Source organism: Chanodichthys erythropterus, chromosome 7 (assembly GCF_024489055.1).
Source record: "Chanodichthys erythropterus isolate Z2021 chromosome 7, ASM2448905v1, whole genome shotgun sequence".
Classification (NCBI taxonomy): Eukaryota; Metazoa; Chordata; class Actinopteri; order Cypriniformes; family Xenocyprididae; genus Chanodichthys; species Chanodichthys erythropterus.
Window position 1 is genome coordinate 4,962,663 of NC_090227.1, and position 22,827 is coordinate 4,985,489.

A 22,827-nucleotide genomic window follows, 5' to 3' on the forward strand; every position below is an offset into this window, starting at 1 on the left:
ATGCTAGTAAATTGGGGGCGAGATCTGTTTGGTTCCTGACATTCTTCCAAATATCTTCCTTTGTGTTCAGCAGATGAAAGAAATTCATACAGGTTTGGAACAACTCGAGGATGAGTAAATGATAACAGAATTTTCATTTTTGGGTGAACTATCCCTTTAAATCAGTTGAGTGCATGAAGTGTTTTTATTTATTTTTTAGTTAAGTGCATCATCCTGGTATTTAAAATGTAACTTTTCTTTTTGGAATTTTCAGTGTGAAAACGACTCACATTATTTATACTACAAAATGATATAGAATAGTGCACAAGTATGCGAATTGGGACGCACCTAGTGTTTTCAAAACACTTAAAGGTGCTAAAGAGGATGTTTTGTTTTATACATTTTTGCAATATTACTTGAACTAACTGATAAAAGACTATTTATTAGGTGCACTGAAAGGAATAATATTAATATACATCATCTGCGCACGAGGTAGGGCCTTAAAAACATCAGCCAATCGTTTACGTGATCATTGTGTAAACGATTGTCCCTCCGGCTTGTCAATCATTGTCGTGATGTTCCTTGTGAGAGACGTGCGCGGCTGCGCGCTCCAGTAACTTTCCACACTCCACAGGCGCCGCATGCAATGTTTTTGTCAGGAGACAGGAGTAACCACTGCAGATTATGAGTTACCTGCGGTGAGTCCGACATAAAGAATCCACTAACACGACACAGCGAATGCCGGTGGTAAACACTCGTGTTCCAATACTCGTGCACGAGTTTTGGGAGGCGTTCCCTCGAAATGGGGGGTTGTTCTTACGCATGTGCTCATTTCAAAAATTCACTAACAGTTTTTGGTTTCTCAGTCGACGAAAAGATCCTCTTTAGCACCTTTTAAGCATCATTACCTTCTCAAATTCTTAGTACCGTAATGCAGTATTTTTGAAGTAAATGATTATGAAAATGCCATAAGTGAACACTGTTTATATATATATATATATATATATATATATATATATATATATATATCTTACCAAATCCAAGAACTTATGACCAGTGTTGGGGGTAATGCATTACAAGTAACGTAATCAGATTACTTTCTTCAAGTAATTAGTAACACATTATTTTTAAATTTACAACAAAATATATGAGTTGGGAGGGAAAAAATATTTTAATGCTTTTGCGTTCCCCCTAGAAAATTTGCATTCGCTCGCAAGGTACTCAAACAGTTTGTGAGTGAATGCAAAAGCATTGACATGTTATTTTTCCTCCCATCTCATATTTTTTTCCACCGCCATGTCCCTTTAAGGGCAGTGGTCTCAAACTCAATTCCTGGAGGGCCACAGCTCTGCAGTTTTGCTCCAACCCTAATCAAACACACCTGATCCAGCTAATCAAGGTCTTCGGGATTACTAGAAACTTCCAAACAGGTGTGATTGGAGCTAAACTCTGAAGAGCTTGCAAGACCACTGCTTTACAAAAACAGATTCAGTATTCCTCAAAATGTATAACAGTAAAACACAATCCCAGAATATCACACAAACCTGCAATAATTAAATATGGTATTGATATTACAAATGCATTTATGTATTTAATCTCACTTCATTAACCAATGTCTTTGCTGCTGACGTTTGATGATTCAATTCAACCATATTAATAAGCAAAAATGACTTTAGATAAACATCAGATTTGTACATTTTTGTTTTGTTTTTATAGCTAAAGTAAGAGTGTTGAACTTCCTCCTCTTGTATCCTATTCTTCTTTAATCCAGAATTGCAGCACATCTGAAAGGTTTGTTTGAGGCGTGAATTTTCCGTTTCCTTCAGCTTGAGGCTGATTCATTTCACTTGGGTGTGAAAGAGCCTTTACATTTGCCAAAAATAGTTTTTTTTAAACAAAAACAATCAAACAATCAAGCCCAGAATGAGGTGAGAAAAAGTAAAGCAAAATTAACATAAGCCATTACTTTCCAAAAAAGTAACACAATTGACTTTTTTAGGGAGTATATCAATATTGTAAAGCTTTACTTTAAAAAGTAACTTTCCCCAACACTGCTTTTGACTATTGATAAGATATTAATAAATGCTTTCTGAAGTTTGTTTTTTACCCACTTTTTTCCCCCAAAAATAAATGTGACATTAACGTTTTACACCATTTTCAACTAAAAACGGAAAACTTTTTATGTGTTTTGGCTGTTCATTTACAAGACAGCAGCATTTTGAGGGCCTGAAAATGGTAACTTTTGAACAATACCGTTATCTTCTCTGTGTAAACTACAAAAACATGAATTTGTGACAGCAGTGATGCCGTTCGCTTAGTGTTTCTTTACAAAGTGACATGATCGCCAGCTACTGGCCTGGCAGCAGAATACAGCGTTTTAGTCATTAGTTAGACCATCCGTGTGAACAATATTTGTTGTCGAAAAACGCAAAAGAAAACTTTTCCAATTTTACTACATCATTGTCGTGTAAATGTACCCTGAGTCACCTCCAATCAGCACAAATCTCATGTTCACTGCTATTAATTTTCTAAGCCCAATACAGGCCACATCAAATATTTATGATTTGTTGGTACAATGTGACACTGGATTCCTTAAATATGATTGAAACACTTTTTCTCACAAGTTTAAATAAGCTTTTAACAGACTCAACCTAAAAGGCTGTTATTATAGTGCTCTGAAATGTCTAATACAATCTCAAGAAAGAAACTGACAAGATGCACTTGGATGTTCCCTTCACAATAGACTTCAACATCTGTGTGTAATTACTGACCCACCTATTTCCTGCCTTTTATATTCTGAACACATGCAGATGTGTTGTTTTGTGCTTTTGTCTCTTATAATCCACCATCATTAGTCTGATGTTTAACCATTAGCAGCTCATGATGGTTGATGCTGTTGTTTCAGATTTGTCATGCCCCAAGTAATTGTCCTTTGTTTCACAACTGAGCAGCCGGTGCTTGTTAGACGCTGAGAGTTACAGTATCACTCGCAGGAAGAATCACATTTACTCAGTTTTGGGGAACATGTTGAAAACATCAAGATTTTTAAACCCGATCTTGTTGATGCTAGGCCTAATTTGCAGCAGGGCGCAGACAGATGCATTGTTCCTTTTAGTGCCGATTCTGAACACAAAAAATTCATCTGTAACAGGGCATCTGACCTCATCTGCCACAGGGCATCTGACCTCATCTGCCCTGAGGATTCATGAAGTATAGGTATTTCAAGGTTTATATTTCACAGTTTAGGTTTAGGTTAAAATATTAAAATGAGAGTGCCTCTTAATCTTAAAGGTGCCCTAGATTCAAAAATTGAATTTATCTTGGCATAGTTAAATAACAAGAGTTCAGTACATGGAAATGACATACAGTGAGTCTCAAACTCCATTGCTTCCTCCTTCTTATGTAAATCTAATTTGTTTAAAAGACCTCCGAAGAACAGGTGAATCTCAACATAACACCGACTGTTACGTAACAGTCAGGATCATTAACATGTATGACCCCAATATTTGCATATGCCAGCCCATGATCGAGGCATTAGACAAGGGCAGCCAGTATTAACGTCTGGATCTGTGCACAGCTGAATCATCAGACTAGGTAAGCAAGCAAGAACAACAGCGAAAAATGGCAGATGGAGCAATAATAACTGACATGATTCATGATAACATTATATTTTTAGTGATATTTGTGAATTGTCTTTCTAAATGTTTCGTTAGCATGTTGCTAATATACTGTTAAATGTGGTTAAAGTTACCATCATTTCTTACTGTATTCACGGAGACAAGAGCCGTCGCTATTTTCATTTTTAAACACTTGCAGTCTGTATAATGCATAAACACAACTTCATTCTTTATAAATCTCTCCAACAGTGTAGCATTAGCCGTTAGCCACAGAGCACCATCAAACTCATTCAGAATCAAATGTAAACATCCAATTAAATACTATACTTACGCGATTAGATATATTGCATGATGGACACTTTGTAAAGATCCACTTTGAGTGTTATATTAGCTGTGTGAACTTTGTGTTTGCTGTTTAAGGCAGTTGAGAGCTTGCGGGGGCGGGGGAGCAGGAGATTTAAAGGGGCCGCACGCTTAATCGGTGCATACGTAATAATGGCTCAAAATAGGCAGTTAAAAAAAAAATCTATGGGTTATTTTGAGCTGAAACTTCACAGACACGTTCAGGGGACACCTTAGACTTATATTACATCTTTTGAAAAGGCACCTCTAGGGCACCTTTAAGTTCCCCTTCCTCTTTTCTGATGACGAGTTTACTGGCGTGAGGGCGGGGCAACCTGTCACTCACATGAGATTGACCAATAGCAAACCACAACCAATCAATCAATTCCCCATGGGCAAAATCAAGCCCCGCCCTACATTGTTTCTTGTTCGAGAAACCGTTTCACTCGGATATACGTCACAATAGGGAAGAAAAGACTATCACAACTCCCGTTTCATGGCAACTTTAAATAGAAATGTCAAACAATTTCTAAACATATCAGCATATCATGGTTATGAAAATATAAGCACAATTTCTTAAAATTATTTTAGAAATGGTAAATCTCACCAGAGCCTGTGACCTTGGTGAAATACAGAAAGAGGACCTTCAGGATAAAGGCTGTCTTTGATTTTGCCTGATTTTGTTTTCATATCTTAACAGTGTTGACAAAAAGATAGGACACTTCTGTAGCCTATTTTTTTCTATTAAAAACATTTTACTTTGTCTGATTTATAGGAAGTTTAAGTTGTAGTCTGATGACAGGTAGTTTTAGGATAATAAGTGATAATATAAAGTAATAATTTTGATGTGATTGTCCAACAAATGTCATTCTCTCATCAGTCCAGACATAAAAGTAGTAGTATTCAGTTTTGTCTATAATATATACATATTTACAACATACAAAATACTCTTTACATATTATACAATATTTGGAATATCAATTAAAGATCCTATTAAATATAAACATTGGATATTCTGTTGCCAAAATATTGCACAAATATTTCAGGATGGCCTCTGTAGAACTGTCCGAGCAGACGGCGCTTCTCCTTCAAAGAGAGTTTAGTATTCTCGTGAATAGTTTTTAGTAATGTCCAAAGCTCCTTTCTGGTAGTTTTCTGAACTGTTTCCATGTAATCATTTCTGGTGAGACGGCGACAGTATGTTGTTCCTACAAGAGGGAAGATTTGAAATGTATTCTCTTAGCAAATAAAGGATCACACATTAGCAGTGTTTTACTAACAAATACAGCTGGAAAACATTACTAAGATTTCTGGTTATAGTTATTACCTTGATTACCAGGTAAATGAGGTCGTTTCATAAAAATAACCAGCATGAAAAACGTAACGTAAATACTTTTTTCAATATATTTTTTTAGTTTTACCTGTGATGAGATCAGGATCTGATCCTTTGATGATACTGGCCAATTTATCACTTACAAGGTTGTGCAATGTGACGGGAATCTAGGACAAAAAGGCAATCAGATTATTATTACAAACATTTTGAGGGTCCGTGCTGTCAGTTTACTTCAGGCACAGAAACACAAGATTTTTTTAGTGTTAAAAGTCTCTTCTGCTCACCAAGGCTGCATTTATTTGATCAAAAATACAGTAAAATCAGTAACATTGTGAAATATTATTACAATTTAAAATAACTGTTTTCTATTAGAATATATTTTAAAATGTAATTTATTTCTGTAATGCAAAGCTGAATTTTCAGTATCATTACTCCAGTCTTCAGTGTCACTGAAGAAATCATTCTCATATGCTGATTTGCTGCTAATGAAACATTTCTTATCATCAGTGTTATAAAACAGTTGTGCTGATTCATATTTTTGCAGAAACCGTAATACATTTTTCCCTTCGATAAATAGAGTTATTAGCATTAGCATATTATTTGAAGTAGAAATCTTTCAATAAATTTCTTACTGACAACAAACTAGTGTATATATATATATATATTTTACCATATATGACTAGTTGTATTTAGTTAAAGGGTTAGTTCACACAAAAATGAAATTTCTGTCATTAATTACTCACCCTCATGTCATTCCAAACCCGTAAGACCTTCATTCATCTTTGGAACACAAATTAAGATATTTTTGATGAAATGCGAAAGGTATATGACTCATCTATAGACAGCAAGGTTCAAAAAGGTACTAAATTGTTAAAATAGTCAACGTGACTGTAAACCATAAATGTATGAAGCGATGAAACTACTTTTTGTGCGCAAAAACATATGCTGTTTACGTTCAGAGGTTCCAGGTTCTGTCAGAACGCCGGCTCAGTATTGGTGGACGTTGGCCATGTGAGCAGCACGACGCACGCGTGTGATGTTGACGCAGGAGCCGGCCAATAATGACGTAGAACCTGGAAGTGTTGAACGTAAACAGCGTACGAGAATGACGCAGAAGAGAAGATATTGTTGAATAAAGTCGTTGTTTTTGCTTTTGCGCACAAAAAGTATTCTCGTCGCTTTATAACCACTGCAGTCACGTCAACTTTTTTAACAATGTCTTTACTATAGTACCTTTTCTGGACCTTGCTGTCTATGGAGGAGTCAGATATCTCATGGATTTCATCAAAAATATCTTAATTTGTGTTCTGAAGATGAAAGAAAGTCTTACTGGTTTGGAATGACATGAGGGTGAGTAATTAATGACAGAATTTTCATTTTTTGGGTGCACTAACCTTTTAACCTCTGTGCAAAATAGGTAGTTTTGGGGTTTTAGAGGTCAGTCTGAGCTGCTGACTCACCTTGAAGAGGTCGTGGTGGTTGTCCATCATGAAAAGTACCAGAAGATCAACCTTCCCCTTGGCTAGTTTAGTTCCATACACAATGGCATTGGAGAACGCCCTCTTTACTGCCATTCTGTTCTCTATCTACAGAACAAAACAAACAAACAGCTTGTCAATTGTCTGTACAGATGTAGGAATGGTATTCATGTAGGTGTAAAAAATAGAAAAGAGAATTCAGTGTCTTTTCACTAGCATGGCAACTGCAAATCACTTTAGTTTCCATGTTTTTTAACAATGACACTTTTGTGTGATGTCAACACTGCCATACTGTGCACTGGTCTAATTTAGCAGCAAGCATGCTGGACGATCGACATCAATTCCAGTAAGGGCATTTTTTTTTAATACATAATTGAGTTACATAAGCATAAAACACAGTCTAGGGGTGGGTGATATGACCAAAATCTTGACAAAGAAACTAATTACAAACAATAGAACAAAGACACAAATAAAATAGTCCTACCTGAAAAACTTCAATCACTAGAAATAAGAAATACAAAAGTGATTCAGTCAAGAGCAGTGAGAGATTTTCTCTCTTTTGTTGTTTTATTAACACAGACGACAGAAGGTATATTAGGCTGCCGTCACTTTAAGATCAAATGCACGGATCAAATATACTGTTACACATGCATTTTCTTTCTCAACTGTTTATGTTCATCTAAGACATAAATGGCTGTGTTTACAAGGATACTTGCAAAGATGAGCGCATTTAACCATTGAAGCCCAATTATGCAGCAAAAAGAACTCAGTTCAGTACTCGTGCACTTTATGAGCAGCGAAAATGTGCGCGCGTCTCTCAGACAGCGGTCACAGCGCATATAGCGAGATGAGTTCTTTTTCGCAGCTTATTGCGCTTCAACGCTTTAAAATCATTTGTTTTTAACCCACAATGCTTAAAAACGCATGTAAACATGACGTGACATCATGTGAGAGTAGCCGCGATAGAGATGATAGTCCAAAATCTCTGCCGGTTGTCAAATTTCTACCGGTTAATCGTGTCTACTGGTATATCGCCCACCACTAACACAGTCAGAGTCAAACTTTAATTCTCGGTCTCCTGATTATTCGTACCTCTTTGTGTAGTTTGATCTCCTGAGGGCCGGCGGCGAGGGCCATAAAGCGCAGTAACCTGCGGAGCTCCTCTCTACTGCGTGAATCCTGCAGCTTCAGACACAACTGAAGAGACTCCAGTGCCTGCTCCTGCTTCCCGTTCACTGCACACAAACACAATAATATAATATAGCAGTGCAATAATAAAGTGACGAGTAACAGATTCTAAACAACATTCCAGTGGCCTTCGATTCGAAAGAGAAGTGTGCTCAATTGTATTGAATGTGTAAATCTTAAAAGCATATATTTTAAAAAACTGTAATTTAAAGCTGCAGTCCGCGATTTTTCCTCTTTGTCGCCATCTCTTGTTTGAAACCTGCAATTGCAGTCATATGCGGAACAGTTATCTGTACGTGCGTTGTGCCTCGGCACAGCTCGTCAGCGCGGATTAATCTGTCAGCACCGGTGTGGATACTGCACTTCAGAATCACAGATTCTACGTCTTGAAAGTATGACCAATATAAGAATTTTCACTGGAAAATATCATCTGAACAAGTAAGTAACATTTCTGCCACATTTGTTCTGACCAACTGAGGGAAAAAGCATTAGGCCTACAATAAATCGTGCTGCCAATGATGATTAAATCTAACGATCGCTTAGCTCGGATCATGCATAACCGTGTAAATTATTATTACTTTTATACTTTGCTTGTTAATGTTAACATCAGCATTGCATGACTATGTGTATTTAGTGTATATTAGCGTTACCTGTAGATTTCAATTTCTGTAGCCGCTCAACTGTCCAAAGTCTTTTGATTTTGACTATGGCTGAATCTCCAGTTGTCACTGATGATTGTTATTTGGACAAAATGATAAGTTTAATTATTTCAGCTGCTGTGAGAAAAGGCTATAAATGATCTGCTACCACTGATAAAACTGACTAGCCTGAACGGGACTCCTTCCTTTCTGTTTACGGACGTGACATAATGACGCACAGAGGAACTGCTGCATGCTAAAATTTCCCGCGGAAATCCACCATGTCGCTCTTATTATGAAACATTATTACAAGCTTACCGTTGTGATTTGAGCTAAGATAATGAGATCGTTTTGAACACTGGCTGGTTATGTACTTGCTCAAAAATTGATTTTGGATCATTTTTAACCAAAAAAAGTTGCGGACTGCAGCTTTAAGATACTATTAATTAAATAAAATGCCGCTTAAAGGGATAGTTCACCCAAAAATGAAAATTTTGTCATTTACTTAGCCTCAATTTCTTCCAAACCTGTTTGAATATTTTTTTTTTCTGCTGAACACAAAAGAAGAATGTCAGTAACCAAACAGTTACATTTTTGGTTTGGTTTGTTCATGTTTAAAGTTTGCTTTCACTGTGTTTCTCTGTTCAGCTCTTGTCTGAGGATGTGTCTCAATCAGCTCCCGAGCTCATGAATCAGTATATCATGTGCACGACTTCGGGCACTGGTAAGGACAGTAAAGGACCCTGGCTCACTACACATTGGGACACTTATGACTCTATTTCCGGGGACGTGACAATGTCCTCATTGTACAACATTGTACTGGTGTTTATGAACAAAAGCAGAGCTGATATCATTCTGACATTACTTGTAATGTTATTTAAAGTACATTATGATAAATTATTTGCTTGTTACATATACATGCAACATTTCAGCTGTAAATAAATTATAAATGTTAGCTAGATTATGTTCATTACTTGTTACGTGGTTTTCTCCTGCGTTCTTCCTTGTTCCTGAGTGTTTGATGATTAAAGTCTGCATTCTAGAATTCTTCCTCGTCATGTGCATTTCTAAGAACCACGTTACGTAACACCGCTGACTTCCATAGTATTTCATAGAGGTGTGGACTGACATGAGGGTGAGTAAATGATGACAGAGTTTTCATGTTTGGGTGAACGATCAGTCACTTTCATGACTTTCTTAAACTTAAGTAACCTACAAAGTGAACTTAATGTCAAATTAAAAGTTTGACTTGAAAGTACATTGTTTTAATAGTCATGATAATTTGTCACAATTTAAAGAAGTACACTTACTTTGATGACAAATTTTTACTGTAATGTTATTCAGTATTACATTAAATATTTTAAATATACTAAATTGCAACTTCATCAACACAAATGTGTAATTACAAATATATTTCAAGTTAACAGAAATTACATTAAAGTATATTTTAGTCTACATAAATGCTTGTCAGTACACTTTAATCATATTTCAAAGATGATAGAATTATGAAATTACATATAAAGATGTACATAAAGGTGCAGGTCGCTGGAAGCCTATTCAAAACAAAGGCGTAGCTTGATGACGCCAAGTTTGAGTGCAGAATCTTGGGACATGTGGTCTTCACCTCAACGGCCGATGGAAAAGAATTGGAATAGGACTCGGTAAGAAATCATGTTCATGAATTAGATTATTAACGTTACTGTAGTATGAAGCAGAGCAGGAGCGAGTGTTGTGGAGCTGAACGAGGAGCTGGAGCGATTGATCAACACACGCCTCAAGAGCAGAGGAACTTTTATTATGACACAGTCGCCGGTGCCGCTTCTGCTTTCTCGGTCATGAGTATGAGGTAACACAGCTCTGTTTATCATTTTAGATACTTTTGAGTGTGTTGAAAATGATGTTATAACGTTAGTCTGTGCGTTAAGTATGTTAAAGTGTACTTCTTTTTTACAAGGGCCACTAATAAGCCACATTTAATTTAATATAAGTCAAGCCGACATGTAAGACTGATGTCTTACCAAGCAGCTCAGAGACGCCTGAGTGGATGTCAAAGACGTGGTTGCTGAGCAGCGGTGGGTATTCAGACTGGCCGTAGTGCTGAACAAGGACTCCGTAGAGGAGCTGCTTGTACTGGGACGTCTCCTCTGCACACTTGGCCAGCCCTCGGCTCACATCCACCACCAACTGATCCGGAAGAAACTCCAGACAGTCCACAGCTGCTGACAACCAACTATCTGCCCTGTTAAAGAGATAAAGATGGAAAGAAAATGATGGTGAGATCAGATAGAGTACACAAATCCCATTTACCAGCCTAACATACACAACACATTAAAGGCAAAGACAGAATGAATATGAAGATATAGTATTAAATATATATTTTTTTAAGATTTGTGGATACCTGACTCCCTCGAAATCGTTTCTCCACAAACTGTCAGTTAATTATTATCCTAAGTATATACAAATTATATTAATTTAAAATACGCATGTAGCTTTATATATAATGCATAAGAAAACTATTAGTGCATACTAAAACCAATTGAACGTAATTTCTTACACTTGGTTAGCTGTTAATAAATACATAATAATTATAATAGCCTATTCATTGAACATCATTAATTTGTTTTATTTATAACTGAAATATTTGGACATTTATCACTTAATTTAACATCATTACATTAAAGATGACTGAGAATATACGTAGGGTAAGTGCAAATGTGTGTATAAACTAAGCTATCAGGCTAATCGGGTATCTGTATGCTATGCTAGTACATAAGTAAACTAATACAGACATATTACGTAGTTGAAACAGCATTTATCATAACATGATTTTGTAGGAATTGTAATCAGGCACTAAAGTGAGTGCCTATTAAAAGCCATTTGAACCAATGGGAGTGTTTGGGGTCCTAAAGGAGACCCGGTTTGTCACTACACTGGCTGTGGTTAACGTAAAGTTTATTGTCGACCACGAGGCAAACTTACATAAAATAATCCGTTATTTATTGGTCCTTCCGCTCTGATAACATATACTTTATGTACGTTAGCACCTGTGCCTTGAACCACATTTCATCCGCGCAGAGGAGCAGAGCCGAAACACAACCATGACAATGCTCTTCCGCAAGACGCATGTAGTTTTGTTTAACCGCTAGAGGGCCATAAGTTTCATAGTGTAGCTTTAATTATATAGATTTAAATACTTTCTATATCCTTCTGAGTCTACTAAACATGTCTGATTCATCACTGAGGTTATATTCTGCTTCAACAGGACACTTTTGCATTGTGAAGTGTGGCCTTCATAAAACGTACATTGTAGTTTTGTCATTTATTGCAACACTAAAACGCCCCAGAAGAAAAAGGAGGGAGAGAGAAACAAAAAGAGATGGAAAAATCAGCATACTGAGCTTCGCTGAAGGCCTTCAGGATCTCACGGTCCAGGTAGCTGCTGGTGTAGAGCAGGTCTGGGTCGCTGTCCATGCTGTGGAGGGGCGGACGAGGGCTCTCCTGGCCCTCCAACAGGCTCTCCAGAAGCGGCAGTTCAATCAACTGCAGGAGCCTTAGTACCGTCTGCTGCCGCCATACCTCATCCATCACTGACAGAGAGAGTCACAACACACGTAAGCTTTAATACTTTAATAAAACTTCCAATGTATTCTTGCAATCATTTCTTTTAGCAATATTAAATAATAGAATGTTAAAAATCACATATATATATATATATATATATATATATATATATATATGAAGAGTTTGGTTCCAAAATGCTATAACTCCATTTTGATTAATTTGAGTAAAAAGGTGTTTTCTTTACCAAGAAAATGGCAAGATGAAAACCACTATTTTCTGTTTCAAACTTTCAGAGCATCTTTTGTTTATAAAACATTAAGAATTCAAATCTACACTTTTTTTCTTTTCAAAATGCAATTAATTCATCGATATAAAAGTTATTTTTCATATTGAAAATAAACAACAAAGTAAGTTGATTCACATATATGACAGCCTCTGAACTTTGCCAATACTAATCTTATATACAGGAATTTTACTAAAAATACATTCAGCCGCGTCGCTCTCAATATGAATTCAACGGGTCATCTTGTTAATGTTATAAATGAATTATGTGTAAACACATTTACAGAGTACATTGGTATTAAAAACGGCTTTTAAAAACTGTCCATGATTTAGTTTTGGGGACCGTGACAGAAGTTTGATGCTGTCGTGGAACAAGCAACTGCCTGACCGAGTGCCTCATCTTCTTAGGGCCGTTTCATAGTCAAGGCATCTGTACGCATACGCGTCCCCGAGGCTACGCATCGTTACGCTTCGGCCGCCATTATGCGTCGGTGCATAGCCAAATGTGTCGTCCTAGGCTGCGTTCCAGTTCAGTTTTTAAATGCCCTTCCCTCGCTAACTTCACTCGGTCTCGTTGACTCGGATGTACGTCATTGCTACGTTGCACGAGTGCCCACTTCTGGCGGAACCTTTGTATGGGCTGAACTGGAACGTCCTAAGCCCTTGATCACTTGGAATCCGCAATGGAGCTGATTTATTATTTATTTTTTCCCCTTACAAAATTGTTTAATACAGCATCCTATATGTATATATGTGTGTTTTAAATGTTTAAAACATAATTAATATATCATAGAGTTGTTTGTGGTGGGGTAAATTAAACGCGATATGCGGTGACGTCACAATCGTGTTGCATTGTGGGTTATGGAGCTGCCTGAAGTGTACATATGAAGTAGACTCGCTCCCTCGGTCAAAATCGAGGGAGCGAGGGTCTGTCCATAAACTTCCCTCGTCCACTTCGCGAAGTGGAACGCACTTCAAAATGGCGGCAAGGATTCCCCGGAGGGGAAGTGTTTAGGGAAGTTTGCGAGTGTGTGTCTAAAACTGGACTGGAACGCAGCCCTAGTTTTTGATACGCGACATTGCAAGTATTGTACATTAATTCAAGTATATTGTGTTTACAGAAGAAGAAGGTTTTGAATACAATGGCGGGCGAAGAGGAAAAATTATCATAGACAGTAAAATAAGAAAATTATGCGAAAATTATTCATCCTAAAATACTGGAAATGTCTCTCCTCGTCCAGGCTTCGCATGGGAAGCACCAGAGACAAGCTCCCCATTCTGATGTCTTTTTTGATTTAAAGGGCGAACATACCACCGTCTATCTCTGCGTTGCCTTTGTTGCCGCCGATGTAAAATCAGCAACAGAATACACTCCTCTTCAGTTGCCATTTTGCTCTGAATATCACCCGACTCTACTACCCCCTGTTGCGTGATCGGTGTATTGCATACGCGCTTCGCCCGTGACGCTTGCGTCCACTGTTTAGACTATGAAAGGGAGCGCGTCGCTCGCGTTGCTTGCTCGCGTTTCTCGCGTTGACTATGTAACGGCCCTTAATCTCCCCACGTAAATGATTACATTTCGATGACTTGCGTTTCTTCCCCACCGCAGAAACCACCAAAGGTTCATCAATGCCGTCAAAATTATTAATTTTTCGGTTTTTGTTGATCACAAAGTACAAAGTAGATAAGGAAAACTAGGATGTTGGGTGTATTCCGAGCGCCGACATTACTGTTTACAGTGGGTGGAATGGTGCGCTGTGATTGGTTGAGCGGATATATCGCATTCTGCAGAGAAAGGAGAGTGGCGTTTGTCGCGCTTTGGAAAGAAAGGGAGAAAACATGACAGAATAACATGATGGATATTGCATTTTGCGCAAAATTAATAAATGACTTTTCAATACCGACCAGATACAATACCGATTTTGGCGGAAGCTCAATTTTTTTGAAAATGGCGTTTATCGCGTTTTGGAACCAAACTCTTCTATATATATATATATATATATATATATATATATATATATATATATATATATATATATATATATATATATATATATATATATATATAGTGATTTGGGGTGTTTACACAAATATGTCACATTTTAGATCAAATTGTGTTTCATGACATTAGATATTTATTTCCAATAAAAACCTACACTCCTGTGATAAGCCCAGATTCATCATCTGTGGTGTGATGGTTGTGTTCATGTTCAGATTTCCTAAAACATCCTCCAGAGATTTATCCGTTTTGACAGGCGAGTTGTTTGAATTCACAGAATCCTCTTTCCTGAAGAAAACAAACAGGCAATAATATTTATATCGTAAGTCTGAAATTGTCTGTGAAGAACTAAACTGAACAAGTTTCATGCATTCTTGTAGGAATCACCAAGGTTGCATCCGAAATCACATACTTCCCTACTGTATAGTAGGCGGTACAGTAGATTCTGAAGTGTGCGTGCCATGAACACTTTATTATCCCATGAGGCCATGGAAGAAGATTTGTGAATGGCAGAGAAGCAATGCAACTGACTTTGGTAGGTCACATGATTATGACAACATGATGAATGTAGTACGTCCTGATTACCTCCATACTACACACATTTATCCTATAGAAAACATAGTTTGATTTCGGACACAGCCTATATATGAGCTGTAATCCATGATTCACTGTGATGCTGACATTTCAAACATTTCATATTTCTAGAGAACTGGCTTTTAATAGCAACCGATTTGAAGAATTTAAAATGTCATCTCAAAGGAAAAACAATTCAGGGAAATATCCCTATGCTTCCCTGTGAATAAAGAAACAAAACTAAAGTCGAATAAATGATTAACTTGTTTTGCAAGGTTCTGTAATGCTGTAAGTGGAAAGAATCACATATTTCACGTAACATATTTTCAGATATTGCTTCAAACATATTGTTTAAGTCATATTTCTGATTTTCTTTCTTCAGTATGACAGAAAAAAGAAAGAATTGCATCTTTTTTCAATGCAATGAAATTAAAATGATTGGGAATTGATGCTTTCAAGCTTCAAAAAGCATGCAAAAGCAGTATGAAAGTATCATAAAATTGGTTATGATTTAATGATGTGATTTGTGCATTATAATCCAAGTGTTCTGAAGTCAAGTCTTTATTCATTGAATTTTTTTAATTTGTCACGTTCATTAGGAGAAGTAGTGATGCACAATCAATCTTAGTCTAATCTTTTCGGTCATCCAGAATTCAGTTGATCCAGTTCACAAAGCCAGTATGAATGATTCCTTCACAAATCTGACTTGGTCATTAAGATTCTGAGGTGAAGAGGTCATTGGAGGGGAAGATATTCTTATAATTTAAAACACTTGTATAGAGACCACTTTTATGATACTTTTTTGGTGTTTTTGCCTCCTTTTAGAAGTTGTAAACCTCATTCCCTATTCCTTGCAATTGCATGGAAAAAAGCCGGCACAGCCTTTAAAATTTCCCCTTTTGTGTTTCAAAAAAATAAAGTCCTACAGCATTGGGCTGAGGGTGAATTGTTTTCTTTTGTGGCCACAGTATTAAAGGGTTAGTTCACCCAAAACTGAAAATCCTGTCATTAATTACTCACTCTCATGTTGTTCCAAACCCGTAAGACCTTCGTTCATCTTCGGAACACAAATTAGGATGTTTTTGATGAAATCTGAGAGCTTTCTGTCCCTCCATTGACAACCTAGGCAACTACCACTTTCAAGTCCTATAAAGGTAGTAAAGACATCATTAAAATACTCCATGTGACTCCAGTGCTTTAAACCCCAATTTTCTGAAGTGACACGAGTGATTTGTTTGTGCAAAAAAACATAATTTACCACTTTATTTACAAAATATTAATCTCAAAAGCACATTTAAGAGACGCATGCGTGTTGTGTTGATGTGAAAGCAGACACTGTTACGTGAACATGCATTGGAGATTAATATTTTGTAAATAAAGAGGTAATTATGTTTTTTTTTCTTTTTGAATTGAGGTTAAATCACTGGAGTCACATGGATTACTTTAATGATGTCTTCACTACCTTTCTGGGGATTGAAAGTGGTAGTTGCCTAGGTTGTCAATGAAGGGACAGAAAGCTCTCAGATTTCATCAAAAAAAATCCTAATTTGTGTTCTGAAGATGAACGAAAGTCTGGAACAACATGAGGGTGAGTAATTAATGACAGAATTTTAATTTTAGGTACAAATCACCCCAAAATGAAAATTTTGTCATCATTTTTTTCATCATGTCATTTCAAACCTGTATGACTTTCTTTCTTCTGCGGAACATAAAAAGAAAATATTTTAAAGAATGATGGTAACCAAACAGTTTTGATTACCATTGACTTTAAAGGACCACAGAAGAAAAGAAAGTCATTCAAGTTTGGAACAACATGAGGGTGAGTAAATGACAGAATTTTCAGAACAGAAGCACAAGTTTAATCACTGGGACATATGCAAAAGTAGTTCCACCGAGAGAAGGTGATATGACCCGGGAAAGCAGTGTTGTGAGATACCTACCTTTCGTATGGTGGGCTGTAAGTGTTCTTCTGGTTGCTGAGAGAGTTGTATCCACTCTCAATGGTCTCTGAGCTCGATGTGCTGGGAGTCGGCCTGTTTAGAAACCTGTAGAGACTACAGCTGCTGTCCTCAAACTTCGCTTGCCTCTTTTCTTTCCCAAACACCTTAGTGTCCACCGCCTCAAAGACCCTGGCCTCCATGAGGGCCTGACAGAGACGAACCGCTTTGGAACGAGGCACTGCGGCATCCCCACAGACTTTGCTCTGAATGATGTGAGCCAGAACCACGTCCACTGCCTCGGACCCCAGAAAGCAGTCATGGTAGATTTTCAGATTGTGGCGTCTCCTCTTCACCTCCACCTGCGTCTGAAGGTTGTTGATGATGTTAGTCCAGATGTACGTGGCTCGGAATGGCTTCCCAGCCATCCCTGTGTCTGTCGAGAGATGGACTGGATGAGAAACGCCAGCGATATTCCAGAATTATGATCTCAACCTTTATTCCTGGGATTCTGATTTCCCAAATATTAAATAAGTCTAGGTTTTGACTGAAAGGACACACATGTTGGAAAATTTAAGAGGGATAGTTCACCCAAAAATGGCTATCGTCAATTGTCTGGTTACCAACTTTCTTCAAAATATCTTCTTTTGTGTTCAACAGAAGAAAGAAACTCATACAGGTTTGGAACAACTTGAGTAAATGATGACAGAATTTTCATTTTTGTTGAACTATCCAATAGGTTTAAGGCCCATTTACACCAAGAACAATAACTATAACGATAACTAAGCATTCACACTAATGCATGATAACATTCTCTTTATTATAATTTTATGCTGCAATTATGTCGTCTGTCTCTTTAAATGCTCAAGCATGGATTCTGATTGGCTGTCACTGTTTTTATCGTTCATTAGCTGGAAAAAACGTGATTCCAATTATATTGTTCTCATTGAATTAGGATAATTATTAAACTTTATAGTTATCATTATCATTACAGTCATTATCCTTGGTCATCCTTAAAAACGGTCCCATAATGCTTTCAATTTATATAACATCATGTATCACGGTGGACGCAAACTAGACATTATATGCCAACATTGATGAGTTTTATGCAGGTTAAAATCAATTATAACAATAAATTACACACACACTTTGGCACTTTCTGTTAATACTAGAATAAGTCTACAAAAAGAAGCACCTCAGACTTAAAACTGGACCAAGAGGTTTTAGTTTACCCATATTTTAATTTCAGCACTTTATCATTTTAATCAACGTGACAGTTGCAGAACATTAGGTTTCTCATATTTTTTCTCTCACGGGTGTAATGCTGGACTGATCCAGATGCATCTTCCAACACACAGAGCATCTGCTGCCAAGATCAATACCTCACAAGCCTTATAAATGACACCGGGGGAGGTTGATCATTTCTCGCAAGAAGTGTTTGCTGCAGAATTTTATGATGAAGCTCTAAATTACCCATTAGGAATCAGGATATTTACTAGGGGTGGCTAGAAACCTACAGGACGACTGTTGTGATTACATAGAGATTCCCCTCTCTCTCTCTCACACACACACACACACACACACACACACACACCTAGTCTTCAATGAAGGCTCGAGTGAACAACAGCTGGCTGCAATATAAAAGATACTCTCTAGAAACAGCAGTTCAAGAGCTTTTCTGGGAAGTCTGGGATGCAGCAAACAGCAACTAGGTTTGTGAATATAGTCATTGTTTGCCCTTGTGAAAAAGAGGCATACTTTAGCATATTATTGAAAAGAGTACTAAATAAAAGAATATGCAAGAAAACATTGTTTTCTGAAACTTAACTGCATGTTTTTTTTTACAATTTAATGAAATTGTATTTATACGAGTGCTTTTTGACCCACTTAAAGGATTAGTTCACTTTAAAATGAAAATGACCCCAAGATTTACTTTGTGTTTGTGTAAGAAAACTATACATATTTAACATGTCATGGAGTAAAATATCTAGCTTCTGCCAGACCGCCTTCCGTATTCAACAACGGAGTATAACACCTCTCGCAGTTCAAAACGCTTAAGCTACGTCCTACACCTTCCCTTTTCAACTTACGAAAAAAAGCGTAACTGATGCAACATCCCGTTACGCTTTTTTCGTAAGTTGAATATGGAAGGCAGAGAGTGGATACAAATATCTAAATCTATATATTTCGGGTGAGTAAATCTTGGGGTAAATTTCATTTTAAAGTGAACTAATCCTTTAAGCAGTACATCTTTATTTAATTTAAAAACTACTTTTATTGTCTTTGAAATATGCTGAAAGTGTATTGTCAAATGTACTGACAAGCATTTATGGTAAACTAAAATAGACTTTAATGTCATTTCTATTGAAACTTGTATGTCATGTTAAATGTAATATTGAACACACTACAGTTCAAATTTAATTAAACACTTTACATGTGCTTTAGTATACACATCAAAATAGTTGTACTTTTTGAAAGCAGGACAAAAGATTATAAAAGCATGTTATAAAATGTACTGTAATGTAAAACTTTTACTATAACATGAGTGCACTTTTTAAAAGTGTTCTTGCGTACGCTAATAAAAATAGTCATGAAAGTCTACTCTCTTAAGTGGCCTTTAATTTCATTAATATTATATGATCTACAAGTATGCACATTCAATACAATGAAGTGCATTTCATTTTCACAAGGGCGAGCACCAAAGTTTTTATGCCTAACAAGCAAATTTACAAATCTGGACAAGCAAGTCAGAAACTAAAAAACTAAATCAGTTTCTCCCCAGCTAGCTAGATTTGACTAAACTCATCAGATGCATCAATAACGCATAACCATCCATCTGATAAACCCGTTGAAAAGGTAACTTCCTTGTTATGTTCACGTCATGTACGCTTTAGTTCATTTGCATGCCACTAGTTGAACAACTGCTTTGCTGAGATTTTAATCTTAAATGAACCATTTGAAATTATTTATTCCTTACAAATGTCACTGAACCTTACAAAAAAAACCACTATGGTGATACATTAATGGTATGGTAAGGCTAAATATGGGAAGTTGGTTCTCAACACAATGTCATGTGTTACTCCAAAGTACTTCAAAGAACAGCAGAGAATTACCATGGTACGTCCACAATGCTCAAACATAGTCATGTCATGATACTTCTTTGTTAATTTGTTAGTTTGCATGAATAAGCAGTTTCACAATGCTTCTCTGAGATCTGAAGAACATGCATTAGGGACAGTAGAGGATTCACCATGGTGTTTGTCCCCATGGACAGAAGGCATCTGATGGGATTTCACTCCTCTCGTGAAGATGGGCAGTGTTTGCACAACACTCAGATAAATAATCCCAGAGGGAGAAGAACACCTAATGATGGCACATCTACACTATTATTATGTCACAAAACCCGCTGGAAACAACTTGGCTTAAACACAATCTCTAATAATTAGTGTTAAGTGTATAAGAGCTCTAACTTAGTCTGTCAAGCACAGGCAAGCCAAACGAGTTTAGCCTCTGGCTACAGTAAATGCAAATAATTTAAATGAAAACATTTGCCAGCTAAACCTAATTAAATGTATAGGACTACCTATTTAAACTGCCTAAATTCACTTTTGCTTTAGTCAGAAAGTCAGTTTAACCATTATCTTAAACGCAAAGACAAAAGCATTCAGACATAAAATGCATACTATTTTAATATTAACTTTAACATTTACATTTTATTTACGTTTGATTAATAAACTAAATAGTCGTATCATTCACAGCATTCAAACTGAAAAGACACAAACCACAATATGACTTAAATAAAATATAATCAGCCAGTTGATTTGATAGAAACCTACCTGGAGGTCTGTGCATGTGATGTCTGTAGTTCAGGTTAAAGCTGGTTGTCTCGCGTCGTTGTTGTATTTATGTAAAGCATCTCCTTTTAGTCTCGCGCTGTGAATAATGTTCCCACTCGCGCGCTCTGAACTCATCTACACACAGTGCGGCAGCCCGCGCGCTCTCTCACACCCTCGCCATGACGTCATGAGGGCAGTCGACGGGTCATTAGCATTATAATGGTTTCATTTACACTATAGCAGTCATCGAAACTTGCAAATGATAAACAAGTACCACTTAATGTAAATAATGCTGTTATAAAGACAAAAATAATTCATTTCGGCTCTTTACTTTTTTTTTTTTTAGAAATGCAGATTCTATTGATAGAAACCATAGTTCCCGCCAAAACACCTCAGACTATCCTAGTACTGCAGAAAACCTTTGTAAAAAAAAAAAAAAAGAAGTTTGCTTAATTGTATTGAATGTGCACTTAGTGTTATGCTTTAAAGAAGTACATGTACGCCTATTTTAATTTGTTGACTAACATAAGCCTTCTAAAGCACATGTGAAGTAGGCTACTTTTTATAATTTTAAGTTGAACTGTAGTGTGTCAATCGATATTTCACTTAAAGTTAATATATTTTGAATGTACTAAATTGCAACTTCATCATTACAGTGTAGTTACAAGTGTAATTACAAATATATTTAAATAAGTTTTAATAGATGTGGACATTGAATTAAAGTAAGAAATTAGAAGTAATTTTGAAATTACTTGTAAAGATGTAAGCGAGTCATAAAAGCACTCAAGTTAAAGGTGCTAAAGAGGATCTTTTCGTCGACTGAGAAACCAAAGACTGTTACTAAGTTTTTGAAATGAGCACATGCGTAAGAACAGCCCCCCTCCTTCGAGGGAACGCCTCCCAAATCTCGTAAACACTCGTATTGGAACACGAGTGTTTACCACCGGCATTCGCTGTGTCGTGTTAGTGGATTCATTATGTCGGACTCACCGCAGGTAACTCATAATCTGCAGTTGTTACTCCTGTCTCCTGACAAAAACATTGCATGCGGCGCCTGTGGAGTGTGGAAAGTTACTGGAGCGCGCAGCCGCGCTCGTCTCTCACAAGGAACGTCACGGCAGTGATTGACAAGCCGGAGGGCCAATCGTTTACACGATGATCGCATAAACGATTGGCTGATGTTTTTAAGGCCCTACCTCGTGCACAGATGATGTATATTAATATTATTCCTTTCAGTGCACCTAATAAATAGTCTTTTATCAGTTAGTAAAGACACTTTCAAGTAATATTGCAAAAATGTATAAATAAAACATCCTCTTTAGCACCTTTAAACTAATTGCATTTAATAGGCTTATAAATTTAAAGTATTATTACAATACAATATGACAATTAATTACATGCATATATGTGTCCGAAAACGTTACATCCAGTTCGCAATAGTGTATTCGGTTACCCTTTATTTAAAGGTGTCATTGTTTTGGTGTAATTATATATTTAAGCATTAAGTAATATTGATTAACAACATGTATAGGGTTAGGTTTAGAAATAGGGTTTGGTTTGGGATTAGCTGCATGCATTATGCATAATTTACTATAGTAAGTACATGTAACGTGTAACAAGGGTGCTAAAAAAGTGTTGCTGTATATTCTATTAAAAGTATATTATTTATTTAATAAGTACTCTTTTTTAAAAGTGTATTTCTTTTTTCACATGGCAATAAGCATGACTGTCACAAATTTGTTTGAATGATATCTCATATTATTATTATGATTAACGGCCTGACCTGGAACCCTTGAAAAAATATTTGATTTTTTTTTTTAAAAATCAACATATAGCCTAGTCTGTATAGGCACAACATTGATCATCAACCTCAAAAGGTCACATGAAATTCTATATGAGTCACCTCACTGGAATAAATGTTGGTGCTTATCAAGACCTTATTAAATCTTTATTTGTTTCGGCTTCTCAGTCTCAACTGGTCGAACAGAAGGAATTCTGATAAAAACAAAGCTCTCACACCATGGTGTATGGTTTTAATGACATTAAATTCTTAGAAAACACTGA

At 36.6% G+C, this 22,827-nt stretch overlaps 1 protein-coding gene across 1 annotated transcript; it reads right to left on the reverse strand.

The window, feature by feature from the left end:
• Positions 1–4,430: 4,430 nt before the first annotated feature.
• Positions 4,431–20,889, reverse strand: depdc7a (DEP domain containing 7, paralog a). The gene is made up of 9 exons (XM_067388948.1): positions 20,764–20,889; positions 16,931–17,363; positions 14,575–14,705; positions 11,970–12,162; positions 10,594–10,814; positions 7,842–7,984; positions 6,732–6,857; positions 5,360–5,438; positions 4,431–5,146 (listed from the first exon to the last, which is right to left on the reverse strand). The coding sequence occupies exons 1-9, from the start codon at positions 20,777–20,779 to the stop codon at positions 4,932–4,934; spliced, it is 1,557 nt and encodes a 518-aa protein (XP_067245049.1). The 5' UTR covers positions 20,780–20,889; the 3' UTR covers positions 4,431–4,931.
• Positions 20,890–22,827: the final 1,938 nt, after the last annotated feature.

What these genes read in the sequence shown, in the direction of transcription:
- depdc7a (XM_067388948.1), bottom strand. An exon ending in TACAGCCCACCATACGAAAG is followed by an intron (nt 14,706 to 16,930) that starts GTAGGTATCTCA and finishes TGTTTTCTTCAG; the next exon opens with GAAAGAGGATTCTGTGAATT. An exon ending in TCTGGGCTTATCACAGGAGT is followed by an intron (nt 12,163 to 14,574) that starts GTAGGTTTTTAT and finishes TCTCTCTGTCAG; the next exon opens with TGATGGATGAGGTATGGCGG.